The sequence below is a fragment of the Bidens hawaiensis genome, unplaced genomic scaffold, assembly GCF_021521415.1.
Source record: "Bidens hawaiensis isolate Kalapana, Puna unplaced genomic scaffold, B.hawaiensis_p1.1 tig00000978_1, whole genome shotgun sequence".
Taxonomy (NCBI): Eukaryota; Viridiplantae; Streptophyta; class Magnoliopsida; order Asterales; family Asteraceae; genus Bidens; species Bidens hawaiensis.
Genome location: NW_027491058.1, coordinates 119,102 through 134,504, shown reverse-complemented (window position 1 = coordinate 134,504; position 15,403 = coordinate 119,102). Strand labels below are relative to the sequence as shown.

Sequence of the window (15,403 nt, the reverse complement as noted above, 5' to 3'; positions counted from 1 at the left end):
CAAGAAGAAGGACTATGACAACGTTGTTAACGTATATGGTCTGGCGTCAGAATGGGAACCGGAACGTCCAGTGAGTGGTTCTATTGCCACCAGTCCACCCCCAAAGAAAATGGCTGTTTATGTAGACCATTTTACGATGGGGAACTTCCGGATCCCGGCGACGAGGTTTGTCCAGTCGATTTTAACGACCTATGGAATTCACATATCGCAAACCATCCTTTTGGGATGTTAAGAATTCGACACTTCGAATTCTATTGTCAGGCTCGCGACTTTGAACCATCGGTTGGCATGTTTGCCGTTTTTTACAAGATGACCTTCCGCGATGGGTGGTATAGCTTTGCCACCACCGGGAAGAAAGTTATTGGTACGGAGTGGACCCGTAGCCTTCATGGCTAGAAGCCGAAATTCTTCTGGATCTGAGAGGATGTTGTTCATTTCGCGATGACTCATCGCAAGGCGGAGGACGCTATGCCAATGGTTCCGGCTGCTGCTCTTGAAGGTGTTCCGTGGTTCATGACACTGACCGCCACACCAACTCCCATGCGCCCTATGCACGAAGGGGCAATGGTGAGTGCTAAGATGAGCCGCCGGTGGCCATTCCCTGATTTGGAGCCTTACTACGAGAGGTCCAACAAAAGTAAGCTTAGTGTTACTTCAATTTTCTCATTAACAAGTGTCTGATTTCTGACTTTTATCATTGCTTGTACAGGTGAGGGTTCCGCCTTCGATACCCTGTTGGACCATGAGGGGAGAATGATGGTGCGTCGTCCAATTGATCCAAGGGACGCGCCCTTTTTGGAACGCACTCGTGTCAATTTCCTATTTCCTACCGCGTTTCGTTTGGAACATGTGGTTTCCGAAGTGATGTACGCCAAAGGTGAGGATTATGTTCGAGAATCCATTCAAAAAGGTGAGGGCATTTTACAACCCCGACCCGTGACTGATATTACTTCCGGCGGAGTGATTGTACTCTTTTCATCTAGCGAAGAGTCTTCACTCTTCGAAGGAAGTTTTTCAGCTGATGCTATTAATGCCGTGAATTCAACTGTAGGTTTGACCCGGCAGAAAGCAACTATCAGCCAGGCGGCTGACCATGACGATGTTAATGTTGCCGCCAGGGGCGATCATCCTATTGCTGGGGATGTTAACGTCGAGGCAGGACCACAAGATGCCGACGCGGGGGTTTCTAAGGCGGCTGGCAAGCGTATGGTTAAACACACAATGGTCGCCCCGTCCAAGAAACAAAAGACAATAAACTTGGAAGACCGCCTCGAAGAACTTTCTGCTAAAAATATTTCCTTATGTAATCTTAATAGTCCCTGATTTCTTGCATTATGTCCGACGTATTTCCTCAATGGACGTTTGTTATTTTACAGTGGCCCCGACGGATCTTTCTGAAGATTTTTCAGGTCTGAAGAGCTCGACAGCACCACCGCCTCCATCATCTCCACCATCTAACACCGCCAAAGATCCAATTTTTGTAGAGGGTGAATCTCCGTTGAAGAATAAGGAAGTTGACGATACTGATCACGTTAGTATGTCACCTTCCTTTAATGTTCATCGCTTCAGAGATCAAGGAGGTCTTAGCACATTCGCTTACGGGCGTCAGACCTCTCAATCTCCTCATGAGAAAGACCCTTCCCCGCATCATCCACATTGGTCTTTACGCCGAGATTCAACGTTTCGCGACGTGGATTTATGTTTTAAATATTTGCGGGAAAGCCTTCCTCCTGCTGAAAAGGAGCGACAACGTCGCCGTATTCGCCAAGAGTTATTAACTCAAATTCTTATCATATGGCGAATACTATTTCCACCAATCAGGAAATATGCCGGGATTGGCTAGCGATGAATGAGGAGTGGGATGAGCTGGCCGCCGCAGCTTCAGATGCTAAGGGAGAAGCCCTTAAGGCTATAGATGAGGCCAGAGAGAACCGCTAAGCGCTGGAAATAGAGAAAACTGCTCCTTCCGCCGCTGAGGAAGCCAAGGTTGTTCTCCAAAAGCAATTGGATGAACAAGCTAAGTTAATAAAGACTCTTTAGGCTGAATCGGCGGCCAAAGACAAGCTCTTGGCTGACCTTGCCACCAAAAGCCGAGATCAGGCCTTGGAGTGTGCCGGTCATAAGATGGAGCTTGTTCGGGCTAAGGCGGACAAAAAATGGCTGCTGGTGGAAGGAATTTCCAAGGTATGTGTCTTATATTGTTATGAATAATCACATTGCTCACAATTACTTATACTTAATTGTTCCAACAGGTCATCGCTGATGTTCGAGCGAGTGATGAACTTGGGAATTGTGTCGCCATTCTGTTGAACGCTTCCAAGCAACCTGGTCGTCAGCTAGGCTTTCAGGAAGGCTATAAATTTGCTTCAGAATCTAAGCTTCCGGAAGAATATGTTTTGATTGGCCAGGATACTGCTGCCGTCCTCATCCAGAAAACAAAAGATTTTTATACTTTGAAGTTTTCTTTGGCGGATCAGATATCTGATCTTGCGGACAAGGAGGACAGCATTGAACAGCTGAAAGATCTTCTTGACCTTGGTGAGGAAGATGAAGAAGATTCAAATGACGCGGAACATGAAGATGCAGCGTCATAGATATATCTTTCTTTGTGTTTGTTTGTAATCTGTTGCTCCTGTTGTAATCCCTTTTGAATAAATAAAGAAGTCTTTTTTCATCCGGTACACTTTGTCTTATTCATTATAATATAAGTGTTTGTAGGATCTTCTTGTTTGTCAATACAGGATTACATAACAATACATATTACATGAATGAAATAAAATTTCCATAGATGAGGCATAAGCCGAATTACAAAAGATGAAATTACACAACTTTGCTAGTCTATTTAGGCACGCAGGCCAAAAAAAAGTATTATATGTAACACTTCTTTAATTGGGTCCCATTCCAAGTTCTAGGGATCTCAGTCCCGTCCAACTTTTCTAACTTGTAGGCACCTTTAGATAATACTTGTTTAACTTTGTAAGGTCCTTTCTAAGTCGGGGCCAACTTGCCCGGAGGCCACATTGTTGCGGAAGACAAAGTCTCCCGCATCGAACTCGCACTTTTGGACCCGCGAGTTATAATACTTTTGGAATTGGCGTTTATTATTGTGCTCGCAGATCGATGCTAGTTCTCTCCTCTCTTCAAGGAGGTCAAGATTCATCCGGAGTTCCTGATCATTGTCATCGATCAACAAAACTCTTGCGAATGGAATCCCAATCTCGGCTGGAATCATGGCCTCTGTGCCGTAGGTTAAAATAAAGGGGGTTTCAGAATTACTAGAATCAAGGCCCAAAGTACATGGGGAAACTCGTCAACCCATCCCGTCCGTTTAGTTCCTAACCTTGCTTTGGTTCCTTCCTTGATTGCCCGGTTGGTTCTCTCAACCTGACCGTTTGCTTGCGGGTGGGCTACAGATGTGAAAACTTGAGATATCTGCAATTCTTTCAACCATTCCTGTAGCCCACTGTCCGCGAACTGAGTACCATTATCAACTGCGGAAGACCAAACCGACGGATTATGAATTCCCAAAGGAATTTTTTAACGCTCGCTGCTGTTATGGAAGCAACTGGTTTGGCTTCTACCCACTCCGTGAAGTAGTCGATTGCTACTATTAAAAATTTGGCGCGTCCCGGGGCTTCAGGGAAAGGTCCCATTATGTCGATAGCCCATTTCTGCAACGGCCAAGCTGAAGTGACTGGAACAAGCTCGTTCTTTGGTCGTAGCGTGTTAGGAGCATGACGTTGGCATGAATCACAGTTTCTGATTTCATGCACCACGTCCAGATGCATTCCTGGTCAATAATATCCGGCATTCATTAATTTTGCTACGACCATGTGCGGGCCTGCGTGAAGACCACAGATGCCTTCATGAACTTCTTTGATTAAATAGTTCGCTTCCTCGGCATCCACACATCGGAGTAGTGGTCCGAGGAAGGAACGTCAATATAAAACACCGTTATGCAATTGATAGTTCAAGGCTTTGTGTTTTATCTTCCAAGCCGCGGCTTTTCCTTCTGGGAGGGCTCCTGATGACAAGTATGCTATGATGGGTGTCATCCAAAATTCCACTCCGGTTTGGAATACCAAAATTGATTTTGCGGGACAGATGGGCGATCCAATATTTCAATGCGGATGTCTTTAGCGAAGTGTTCAAACTTCGTTGAAGCCAGCTTGCTAAGGGCATTCGCTGACTTGTTCTCGCTTCGTTTTATGTGAATGACTTTGCACGAAGAAAACTGAAGCATCAAATCTCTCGCCTGTGACACGTATGAAGCCATTACGTCATTCTTTGCTTCGTAAGTGCCATTGATTTGTCCCGCAATCAACATGGAGTCCATGCGAGCTTCCAAGTGTCTCACCCCAAGCTTTTTGGCTATCCGTAAGCCCGCCAAGAAAGCTTCATACTCTGCCTCGTTGTTAGTACTCTTAAAATCTAACTTTATGGCATATTTAAACTCGTGGCCTTCGGGATTAACTAGCCTGAGGCTTGCGCCAGATCCCTCACTGCTTGAAGCCCCGTCCGTGAACAATGACAATATTTGTCCTTGATCGGGAGGTGCTTGGGGTTGCTGTTCAATCAAACATTCTTTTTCTTTGTGCCGCGAAACTTCAGTGACGAAGTCCGCAAACACCTGCCCCTTGATTGCTGGCCTAGATTTATATTCTATCGCATGTTCACCTAGATCGATGGCCCACTTTGCCAATCGCTCAGACAATTCTGGCTTACTGAGAACGTTCTTGAGTTTGTATCCGGTTAACACGTTGATGGGGTGTCCCTGGAAGTACCTACGGAGGCGTCGGGCGGCATAGACCAGTGCTAAGACAAGTTTTTCCAGCATTGAATATCTAGTCTCTGGGTCTGACAATGTTCTGCTGACGTAATAGATCGGCGTCTGAACGTTTTTTCTATCCGTCAGGAGTACAGCCCCAATAGCAATGTCTGATGCCGTCAAGTATAGTGTTAAAGGTTCCCCCGCATAGGGTGCTGTCAACATGGGTAGTTCCATCAAACATTTTTTCACCTCCAAGAAAGCTTGTTCCGCTTCCGCGGTCTATTTGAATTGAGCTTTCTTGAGGCAGTTTCTTAATGTTGAGACGAACGGAAAAGATTTGGCTGCGTGATTCGCCTAAAAGCGATTCAGGGCAACCAATCGACCATTAACTGTCTGAACCTCTTTGAGGGAGGAGGGAGAAGGCATGCGGGCTACGGCTTGGACCTTGTCCGGATTAGCCTTGAAGCCCGCATCGGTAACAATTACTCCAAGAAATTTCCCTTCTTCCATTCCGAATGAACACTTGGCTGGATTCAGCTTCATGTTGATACCTCTTAAGGTTTCGAATGTCTCTTCGATATCCCTCAACATTTGGTCTTCCTCAACAATCTTAATCACAAGACTTCCAAATTTCGACCAATCCAATCCTTGAATACTATGTCCATCAGTCGTTGATACGTGGCCCCCACATTTTTTAGACCGAATGGCATATTTTATAGCAACCTGATCTGTTCGAAATGCAGTTTTTTCCTCATCACCTGCAGCCATACGGATTTAATGATAACCTTTGTAGGCATCCAAAAAGCATTTGAATTTGAATGGGACTACAACATCAACCTTGAGACGTATTTCCGGCAACGGATAACAGTCCTTGGGACACGCCTTGTTTAGATCCTTGAAATCTATACACATCCGCCATGTCCCGTTGCTTTTAGGAACAATGACCGGATTGGCGACCCAGGTCTGATATTGAATTGGACGAATGATACCAGCATGGAGCAAATCTTGTATCTGATCACTCATGGCTTTCGTCTGTTCCGGGCCCATCTTTCGCTTTTTCTGGACAATTGGTGTAAACATTGGGTTTACTCTTAACTTGTGTTCCGCAATACTCCGCGGGACACCAGTCATGTCCGCAGGTTGCCAAGCGAAGATGTCCATATTTTTGGTCAACAGTTGTTTTAAGAAAGTTCTCACTATTTCTGAAATAGCGGGTCCGAGTATGACTGTCTGATCAGGGAATTTCTTGTTCAAAACCCATTTTTCCGGTTCAGTCCTTTGAGATTGTTTTGGAATCTTACTGGGCTTTGAGCTTTCTGTTGCGAAGCAATGTCGATTAACATGAATTATTGCTACACCGGTGCGGGTTGGAACCCCTACCGCGCCGTGAGCCGTGGACGGGTGAGCATTAAAGTCACCGATTGCTTCTCTCCCTAAGATGATATCATGTTTGGAAGTTGCTGGAAGAACCAAAAACTCAACTTCCTCAGTTATTGAGTGGATCCCATCACTTAAAATGACTGGGAATGAAATCACCCCTCGTGGGTGCATTACCTCCCCTCCAAATCCAGATACAGGAGCATGAATAGGCTTCAACCTCTCCTTATCTTCCTCATCAAGTTGTTCAAAGCATTGTTCGTACATGATGTCAGATGTACTACCAGTGTCAAAGAAAACATATTGGGAGCGATAGTGGCCGAAGAGAGCAGTGATGATCAAGGGGTTTTTATTACTGGGACCTCCTTTGATCCGTGTAAAGATAACTGGCTCATTCTTCCACTCTCTTCGTCGGACTCTCGCCTCTTTCCCCTAACCCTTCGTCCGCCTTGGATCATGTGCACGTTTAAGTCCTTGACTTGTTTTTTGGATGGGCCCTGGTTATCCCGCACAGGAGCTTTACCAGTCCCAGGTTTTCCATTTTTCACCAAGTGTCTAAGTTTTCCAGACTTTACAGCCGCCTCTCGCTTTTTAAAGCATTACATTCATTCGTATTATGACCAATGTCATTGTGAAACGAACAATGTTTTTTGGCATCGAGGAATGATCTCCTTGTGAGTGGCTGCGTTTTTCTGAAGCTCACATTCTCTGTGGTGAGAATTTCAGCGGGAGTCTTTGAAAGTGGAGTCCAACTGTTGGGACCTCGATTCGAGGGTCCCCCATTGTTCTTATTACCGTTGAGAGACCTTGCATCGAATGGCTTTGACACCTCCGTGTTTGGCTGAAGTCTTGACCAGATTGGCCCTTTTACTTGTTTATTGGGTCGTGGAGTTTGAAACTCAACTTTTAATTTCTTCTTTGAATTATTATACCCCCAATGTTTTTTCCGTTCTGGCAAACAACTTTTTCGCGGTCATGATATCCCATTCTTTTGGCATTCCATCTCTACCAGTGAGTGTGCAGATCAACGCGTCACACTTGACATTCTTGCGGAAGGAACCGCGAAGCATGTCCTTGCTGATTCCCCCAATGTTCAGACTTTCGTCGATGAACCAGGTAATAAAATATTCAACGGATTCGTTATCTCGGCGGACAACATCCAAATTTTCTGACTGGTCACGCGTATGCTTCTTCTGCTGGCCGAACTGTTGAGAAAATTTTTTCACCAGATCATCCCAGCTGGAGATTTGACCGTCAGGTAGCTTTTCAAAGCATTCTCGCGCTGCCCCTGTTAGTGTCAACGCGAACATGTGACACCAATAGGGGAGCGTCCATCCGCTCACACCACCAACCGCCACAAAGTTTTGAAGATGATCGCTTGGATCAGTCATACCATTGTATTTACCCATCGATGTAGGTATCTTAGTGTTAACAGGAAAAGGTGTTGTAGCAGTGCTTAATATAAACTTTGACTTCTCGGCAAAGGCTGCCGGACGGTATGGTCTGGTGAAATCCTCCTCTGCATCGCTATAATACTCAGTGTGGTGGACTACATCCCGCGGACGACTGTTTCTTGTCCGCGAACTCATCCTGCTGTCACCCGTATTAAAACTGAAGTCTCCCGGGTGATAAGTTGAATCATAACTGTCATACTCATCCAGGTAGGATGGCATCCGCATGTCTATGCGAGGACGAGGACGCAACCTTCGTAGTTCACCAAGCTCTTTTTCCGTTTGCTGACTATAACGGATCTGACTTCCTCTCACTGTTGGTGGAGGAGAAAGAGATCTCCGGGGAGATTCTTCATAAGTTAGAGTACGGGCATAAAAACGCTCGTTACGCACCCGACGCTCATATTCGGCCACCAAACTTTCTTGTTGCGCGCGGAGCCATTCTTCCGGAGACAATGGTCCACTAGATCTGGAATTATGACGATGTGCTCTCGCCAACTCAGAATCGGCTGAGTCATCCTCCAGATCTAACACTGAATGAGTTCGGGGAGTGTCTCTCATAATTCGTCGAGGTCACCTAGATTGGAACCTTCCGGTGCAGTAACACGTCCCAAATTAGTGGGAGTAGGCCCAGTTGGTGCTGTGACACGCTCGAGGGTATGACCACCTGGCGTTACATCAGTATTTCATGAACCTGGAGCGGTAACAAGTGCAAAAACACTCGAAGCAAAACCTTCAGGTGCTTCAGTATTAATGACACGTGAAGTAGGTGCAGGAGTTCTCGTCAGCCATCAGGAAGTTTACTCATATTAAACGAACCAGAAAACCAACGAAAATTTTATGATGTTCTAACACCAAAATGGATGGCGCCAATGAAGAAACACGGATCCAATCCCCACGTATGGGTCCTGGATCCAATGAGTCCACAGGATAGGATATGATAACAACTAACACGATATGAGTGTAACTTCCCAAAGTCCAGTGACCGGAACCTGCAAAATAAACACCGTAAGTCTCGTTACGGGAAGGACAAGAGGGGGGGGGGTATTTCTGTAACCACCCTCCGGCGTGAAAATCAGTACAGTTCTTCAGAGAGAAAGTACTTATGTAAAGAGATCAAGTACAGAGAGAGTATATGTGAGTAAATGTGAATGAGTGAATGGATAGCTCATGCAGGTTGACAAGGTATTTATAGCCGAAGAGTGTAGGAAGGTGATTGGGCCAGTTGTCCTCTTCTAGAAGATATCAGTAACCGTCTGGACACGTGTCCCTTTATGATAGGTTGAGCTATACGTCCCATGTGCATGGGTATAACAACCTGGACACGTGTCCCCTTGTGATAGGACGGATCACGCCCTGGCCACGGTTATAACAACCTGGCCAGGTGTCCTTCGCTAATTGGTTGGCGAGTCACGTATTCTTTAAGTAATAATCGTGGTTATTCTTCTAGAAGATAGTTAGTTATCTACAGCTGGCCTGTTGGCATTGCCTTCCGGTCATTTTGGCGGACCGATGTCCTGTCCTGCGGATGACTTCCGAGGGTGCCTAGATGCTTCCGCGTGTGGTGCAAGGATGTTCTTCCTCTGCCATGTTGTGCGGGTGATTCATATATTCCGCGGGTGATATATGAGGGGCTCCTCTCTTACTCGCGGATGTTATTTAAGGGTATTTTGGCCTTTTTGGTACCCTACCTCTATACCAATCTTTGTATTTTACTTGTAAGTTGTCACAATCAAACTAAATGCGTAATACTCACCACATGCTAATTGTGATACAACTACAATCAAACTAAACACGTAACAGTAACCAATGCTAATCGTGAATACAATAACTTACTTACCCTAGTTATATGGGTTAATTTGGTTTTAAATAACTTGATGGCATACTACACATTTAGCAAATAACTGGGTCCGATCTGGTGTTTAGGCCGAATACGTAATGGCTAGAAATTGTATGCGCTTCAACAAATAACTTCTGGGTGGTTTAATCTATCTTTGGTTACAATCTTCCCTAAAAATAAACATAACTAATGAACAGAGCCGGCTCAACGTCCTCGGAGGCCTAAAACTAACTAAAATGTTGAAGCCTTTTTATTTTCTTTTCTTTATGTGATAGCGCTAGAGATTGTATAAGAATTATAGAATATGGATGATATGCCGTGATAATGGATATGAAGCAATCATTCTTAGCTTGTGGCTCATCATTGAGTTACTAATTCTAAAAGAACTCTACTTTCAAAATCTCATAATACATCTCTTAAATAAGATGGAGGCCCTATAAATCTGGAGGCCTAAAGCCATTGCCTCATTTTGCTTACCCACGAGACGGCCCTGCTAATAAATATTTTTCTATGATTGCAATATGCCAATATATCCATAATAAAATCATAACATTTGTGGACATGTTTAATCTAAGCATTTGAAAAAGCAACTCAATTTGTTTACAAAAAACCGCTTCCATGATCAACACTATTTAAAAACCTTCAAAAATAGATTATGTTCAGACTATATATACCACTCCGCCATCATGGAGAAACATCAAGTTTCTCTCCATCGAAGCTCGACATGAACCAAACCGTTCTTCGAATCAATGAGATGAAACTTATGGTTAATCCGTCCATTGTACACTACATCCGCAAGGTTAATATCCACATGCCCTAGTGATTCCTGCACGTAAAGAAAACCATACATGCATGACCCAATGTACTTTAAAACCATTTAATGCATTTACATTTAAAATACCAAAGAAAATAAGAAATAAAAACCTTTTGGTAGAAACTCATGCGTGATCTCTTGCTCATTATTTTGATGTGTATCTTGTCTTGTATAGGTGGTTCCTCAAGCATAAACTCAAACTCTTCGTTCCACTTGGGATCACGTGTTCTTCTAATTCTCTGTCAAAAAAATTGACAATCGTAATTCATGATAAGCTAAAACTAGAAGTGTCAATTGTGTCAGGTTGGCAGGTTGAATAGTTAAACCCGAACACAACCCATAAATCATTTTGTGCGAAAAACGTCAACCCTCACCTGCCCACACTTAAAATTGTGTAACCCAAACATGACCTGTTTAATCAATTTATCTAAACGTGTCAAACGAAGTTGCCGGTAATAATCAAGTTGTAAACATGTTAACGGGTTGGTGGATTGTAAAAAATATGTTTAACGGGCCATAAATAGGCCGGTTAGTGGGTTGACATGTTTAACTAAACATGTTAAACAAGTTAACCCATACACGACCTGCTTTCTTATAGGGATTAGATATGTCAAACCAAAACCCGATTCTTTTTGTGTCGTGTTCTGTCATGTCAAAATTTCAACTTCAAATTTGATACAAATTCTTCATATTTTCAACTATATATAAGTCAATAAGTTGGACCTAAAAAGGTAAAAAAAATCTCACCTTTGTTCTCTTAGTTTCTCCTCTAAATATCACCATAGCATAAGGATTACTATGATGCTCTCCCTCTACATCCTCAGCTCCTTGTATAGTCACCAAAAGCACACCCGCCCCGGCCCCAATTGGGGATTCACAACCGGAACCCACACTATTATCTCTCTTCATAGGCGTGAGGGGCCCACTAAACATCTCACAATCGTCCTTAAACGGAGCATAAGTCAACTCTAACACAATCTGTCCTCTTTCACGCTTCTTATGAGGATCGGCTACATTGGTGTTCTTTAACAAATCAAGTGTTAGTTCCATTGTTTCGTTGGCAGTTAACAGTTTTAATGGCACCACTTGCATCCCCAACCGATCATGGCTCCCAACCTAAAGATTTTCCAACAATTTAAACAAAGAACACGTGTCATGTTTCTAGATAAGGGTGTTTTGGTAATTTACCTTGTCCCAGTCGTAGACTTTAATTTGAAGAGTTTGAGCTTGAGGGTCCTTAACGACAAGCTTAAAGGCCTCGTTCCACACGGGATTTAAGGTCTTTTTCTTTATTGTTGTTTTCTTTGAAGGTAACATCTCTCCACTTAATTTGAGTTTAACGTATGGATCGGATAACCCTATTATGTCCATTTTCATAAGTCTTGTGGCTCGTACAACTTTCACGTGTAGTACTCCAATGGGCTTCTTCACAATGCCACTATGAGAATGCATGATTAGAAAAAAAGAAAAGAAAAACTTAACACAATAATAGTGTTCAAAAAGATGTTTGTGTGATTATGTCCAATGTAACATCTTTATAATATTCATTACTCTCTACATTTCATGAAAAATGTAACATTTCTACAAGTGTGGAGGTTAAATTTTACTTATTTGTCCATTGTCATCATGATTTAGATCTACAAGATTCATTTTTTTCTTTGTTTAAGCATTTTAGAATTATATAACAAATGGAACGAGTAGACATTACGGTTTAATAGCTACATCAAGAAATCACTTACAATGAAGAATCAAGAATGGGAATTTCAAGAGTTTGTGGCCAAAGGTAAAGCTTTGCAACTTCTTTTTTGATAATATCCTGCATAACAAATCAACATTTCATTTTTTTTACATAGAATAAAAAATAAATAAATAAGGAATTATCTTTTTATAACCCTTATATATTTATTCGTGTCAAAGACCTCAACCCTAACCTAGACACACATAAAATTAGGTAACTCAAAAACACAATCCGTTTAACCCACTTGTGGTAATCAGTCAAACAGGTTGTATATTATTGTAATCATGCTAAACAGGTTGGTGGATTACCTAGTTAACTAATTGGTTAATTAAACATGTCAACCTCAAATATATATTAAATGGTTAGATATGAGTTATGACAACCCAAAACTTAATTGTTTCATTATATATTCGTGTCGTGTCATAAGTTGCCATCTCTAAAACATACAAACCTGCACTAGTCGATAAAGGCCAGGGATGGACATAACATCGCCGCCTAGTACCTTCAACCCAAAGTCCACATGAGGCTGAAAAACATTTTTAACAAAACAAATTATAAGCACTAAAACACAATAATAAAACCAACTTTCATAACTACCTAAATAATTGTACCTTCTCCATCAAAGACACAATAACATTGGAAAAACATGGAAAACTTGGTACAAGAGGCTTCAACACTACCCTTGGAACAACAAACACTTGTAAATCCACCAACTGAGAATCAAACACAAAAAAAAGAACAACATTAACGTTTAGAAGGGCATAGTTGTCATTTACCATAGTGTCTTACCTGAATCTTGATACGAAAAGCCGATACTTGTACCACCATTACTATATTTGGATTTCCAGCCCATTTAATCGCTGGTTCCATCACTAGTTGATTCTCATCGGTCTCACAGACTTTAACGCCTGCAAATTGTTCAATACAATATACATTACTTACGATTAGATTAAGAACATAAAACGACCAAAATACCCGTACACTAACCTTGAAATATCGGAGGGAGGGTCCCAAGGCTTAACGTCTCAAACGTGATTGCTTTAATATGTCGGTGCCCGTGTCCTATATAGTCAGATATTATAGGTTCGGTTGCCTGCTTTATAGCATCACAGATTGCCTGAAATTGAATAGCCTAACGATTTTCGCCCCAAAATACTAAAAAATTATAAAACTTGATATTTTCTTTTTTCGGTTTCTTACAATGTACCTTGTCGAGATACAGCCACATATTTAAAAGAAATTTGTTTAGCCAGTCAACCTGTAAATACGAGTAAGGTAAGTTACAGAATTAACAAAGATAACGAAATGTCGAAATGTGGCTTATTTAATGTTGTGAAGAAATACGTACAGGATCATAATCAGGATTCTTCAACCAGAGAGGAATTTCAGGCATCAACTCTTGGAGACTTGTTAAATCAAGCTCGGAAATTGGCTTCACTACCGGATCCTGATACATGACACATTAATAAGGTTTTGGGCTGTAAAAAAACGGATCATGTTCAGATTAACCTGTTTAACGTGTTCCATTCCTGACACTACCCGAAACATGACACAAAAATAATCAGGTATGGGTTTTCAAATCTAACATGTTAAATAAGCGGGTCATGTTCGAATTGACCAGTTTAATTAAGCTGGCAGCTTGTTGACCCATATTACTTATTTATTACAACATATCAAGCCGTTTAACATGTTTTTAATCATCAAACCATTTGACTCGTTAGATAAACATGTTAAAAGGGTCATGTTTATACAATTTTAAACATGCTTAGTTTAGGGGTGATATCTTTGACACAACAAATATAAGGGTCGTGTAAATTGGTAGTCGATTAAATCAAGAAATAATATATTAAAAGGATTAGAAAAAGACTAGAAGATAAAATTAAATAAAATATTAAATAAACCCCATGTGTAAAAAACAAAACAAAAATCATTACTAAGCTCGAAAACCATGAAATTCAACAAAAACCCAAGAAAGAAAATAAAGACATAGGAATAAAGGTAAAAACTTTAGATAAAATAAAGCTTAAACACATTCCAATTCCAAAAAGCCCAGGAGATATCAAAGAATCATTAATATTTGCTCCTCACATGTAACAAAATAAAAAAAGAAAGCAATAAAGTAATAAATAAAGAAAAACTATGCATTAAGTAGAAAAAATGTGACAATCAATATTTCATAGTATTCTGTATTCCAGCTAAGGCTCTTCCAAATTTAGAAAATTTCATCAAAATAAAACAACCCAAACAAGCATGGAATCAATGATCATAAATTCATCAAGAAACCATTAATTTAAAGATTACCAAAAAGTAAAAAAATTACAAACTACTACCTGTTTGTCACCATTATTTAAAATAATTTATATTCTAAACTTCATCAAAATAATAAGATGAAAATCTACATTAAACAAAGAATTTATTAAACATTAATTTGCATATTAGTAATAAATGCATGGCATCTTCAATCAAGAAGCATCACAAAAACCCAGAAAACCAGCACAAAATAAATGATTTAAGATTGATAAAAACTTGAAAATATGCATATTGAAGGTTAAAGATTGTTTACCTGAAATGTTTCAGTATCCGGGTCGGAGTAGATGAAGATGTAGAACCCGATACAGATACCGAAAACAAACCCAATTCCGAGACCAATAGTACACAATAACATGCTAAGAAATCCCATTGAAATTCAAGAAACTGAGTGGTTTAATATTAGAGTTTTAAGGAACAAGAAAGTTTGAATGTTTTTTGTTGGTGTTGAAGATGGACGTCCAACTGTTTTAAGGAAATGAACTGGAATGGAGTTTGCTTGACACGTGTTAAGTATAGGCTAAAGGTCAATAGGTCAAAGTGGTGAATTGAATGACTTGAATTTGGTTGGGGACTTGAGGTACTTGAGTACTTACTTTCCACCTTCTAGAGATTTATCATTTATAGGTTTGATGATTTTATAGAAAGATATTGTAGTGGTGATTGTGTCACTAACACCATCCATAATGCCACACAATGGGTCGATAGTACCACATGTACCAACCACATATAAATTATAAAAGTTTATTTTATATCTGAAACAAAACTCGCCAGATATCGGGTATACATGTTAGGTGATGTTTGGTAGCCTCTTAGTAGTTTATAACTTTTTAAAGGTTAGGAGATAGTTTTTAACTATTCAGACTTAATTTACCTCTTGATCATTAAGAAACTATGAACCTTAAGAGATAGTCTCTTAATGATCATTAAAATGATACCAAACAACCCCTTAGTTTATTAGAAATTCCCGTTGGGTATACACAAACGAAAATCAGTTGGGTATGTAGTGGGTAACTATTATCAGTTTGGGATTTGGAATTTGGAAATGATGGAGAAATCGGGATGAACTAGAAATATAATTGGGTAAAGAAAAAATCATGTACGG

At 41.0% G+C, this 15,403-nt stretch overlaps 1 protein-coding gene across 1 annotated transcript; it reads right to left on the bottom strand.

Annotated features, from left to right (window-relative positions):
• Nucleotides 1-9,999: 9,999 nt before the first annotated feature.
• Nucleotides 10,000-15,001, bottom strand: LOC143549665 (synaptotagmin-3-like). Its single transcript, XM_077040523.1, has 12 exons — nt 14,555-15,001; nt 13,340-13,438; nt 13,199-13,249; nt 12,979-13,108; nt 12,781-12,899; nt 12,603-12,704; nt 12,443-12,517; nt 11,993-12,069; nt 11,442-11,691; nt 11,001-11,369; nt 10,364-10,492; nt 10,000-10,265 (listed from the first exon to the last, which is right to left on the bottom strand). The coding sequence occupies exons 1-12, from the start codon at nt 14,669-14,671 to the stop codon at nt 10,137-10,139; spliced, it is 1,647 nt and encodes a 548-aa protein (XP_076896638.1). The 5' UTR covers nt 14,672-15,001; the 3' UTR covers nt 10,000-10,136.
• Between the last annotated feature and the right edge of the window lie 402 nt (nt 15,002-15,403).

Excerpts from the sequence above, each read along its gene's own strand:
- LOC143549665 (XM_077040523.1), bottom strand. The coding sequence starts at position 14,671 with ATGGGATTTCTTAGCATGTTATTGTGTACTATTGGTCTCGGAATTGGG. Across the intron at positions 13,439-14,554 it reads CGGATACTGAAACATTTCAG|GATCCGGTAGTGAAGCCAAT; the intron begins GTAAACAATCTT and ends GTCATGTATCAG. Across the intron at positions 13,250-13,339 it reads AGAATCCTGATTATGATCCT|GTTGACTGGCTAAACAAATT; the intron begins GTACGTATTTCT and ends TCGTATTTACAG.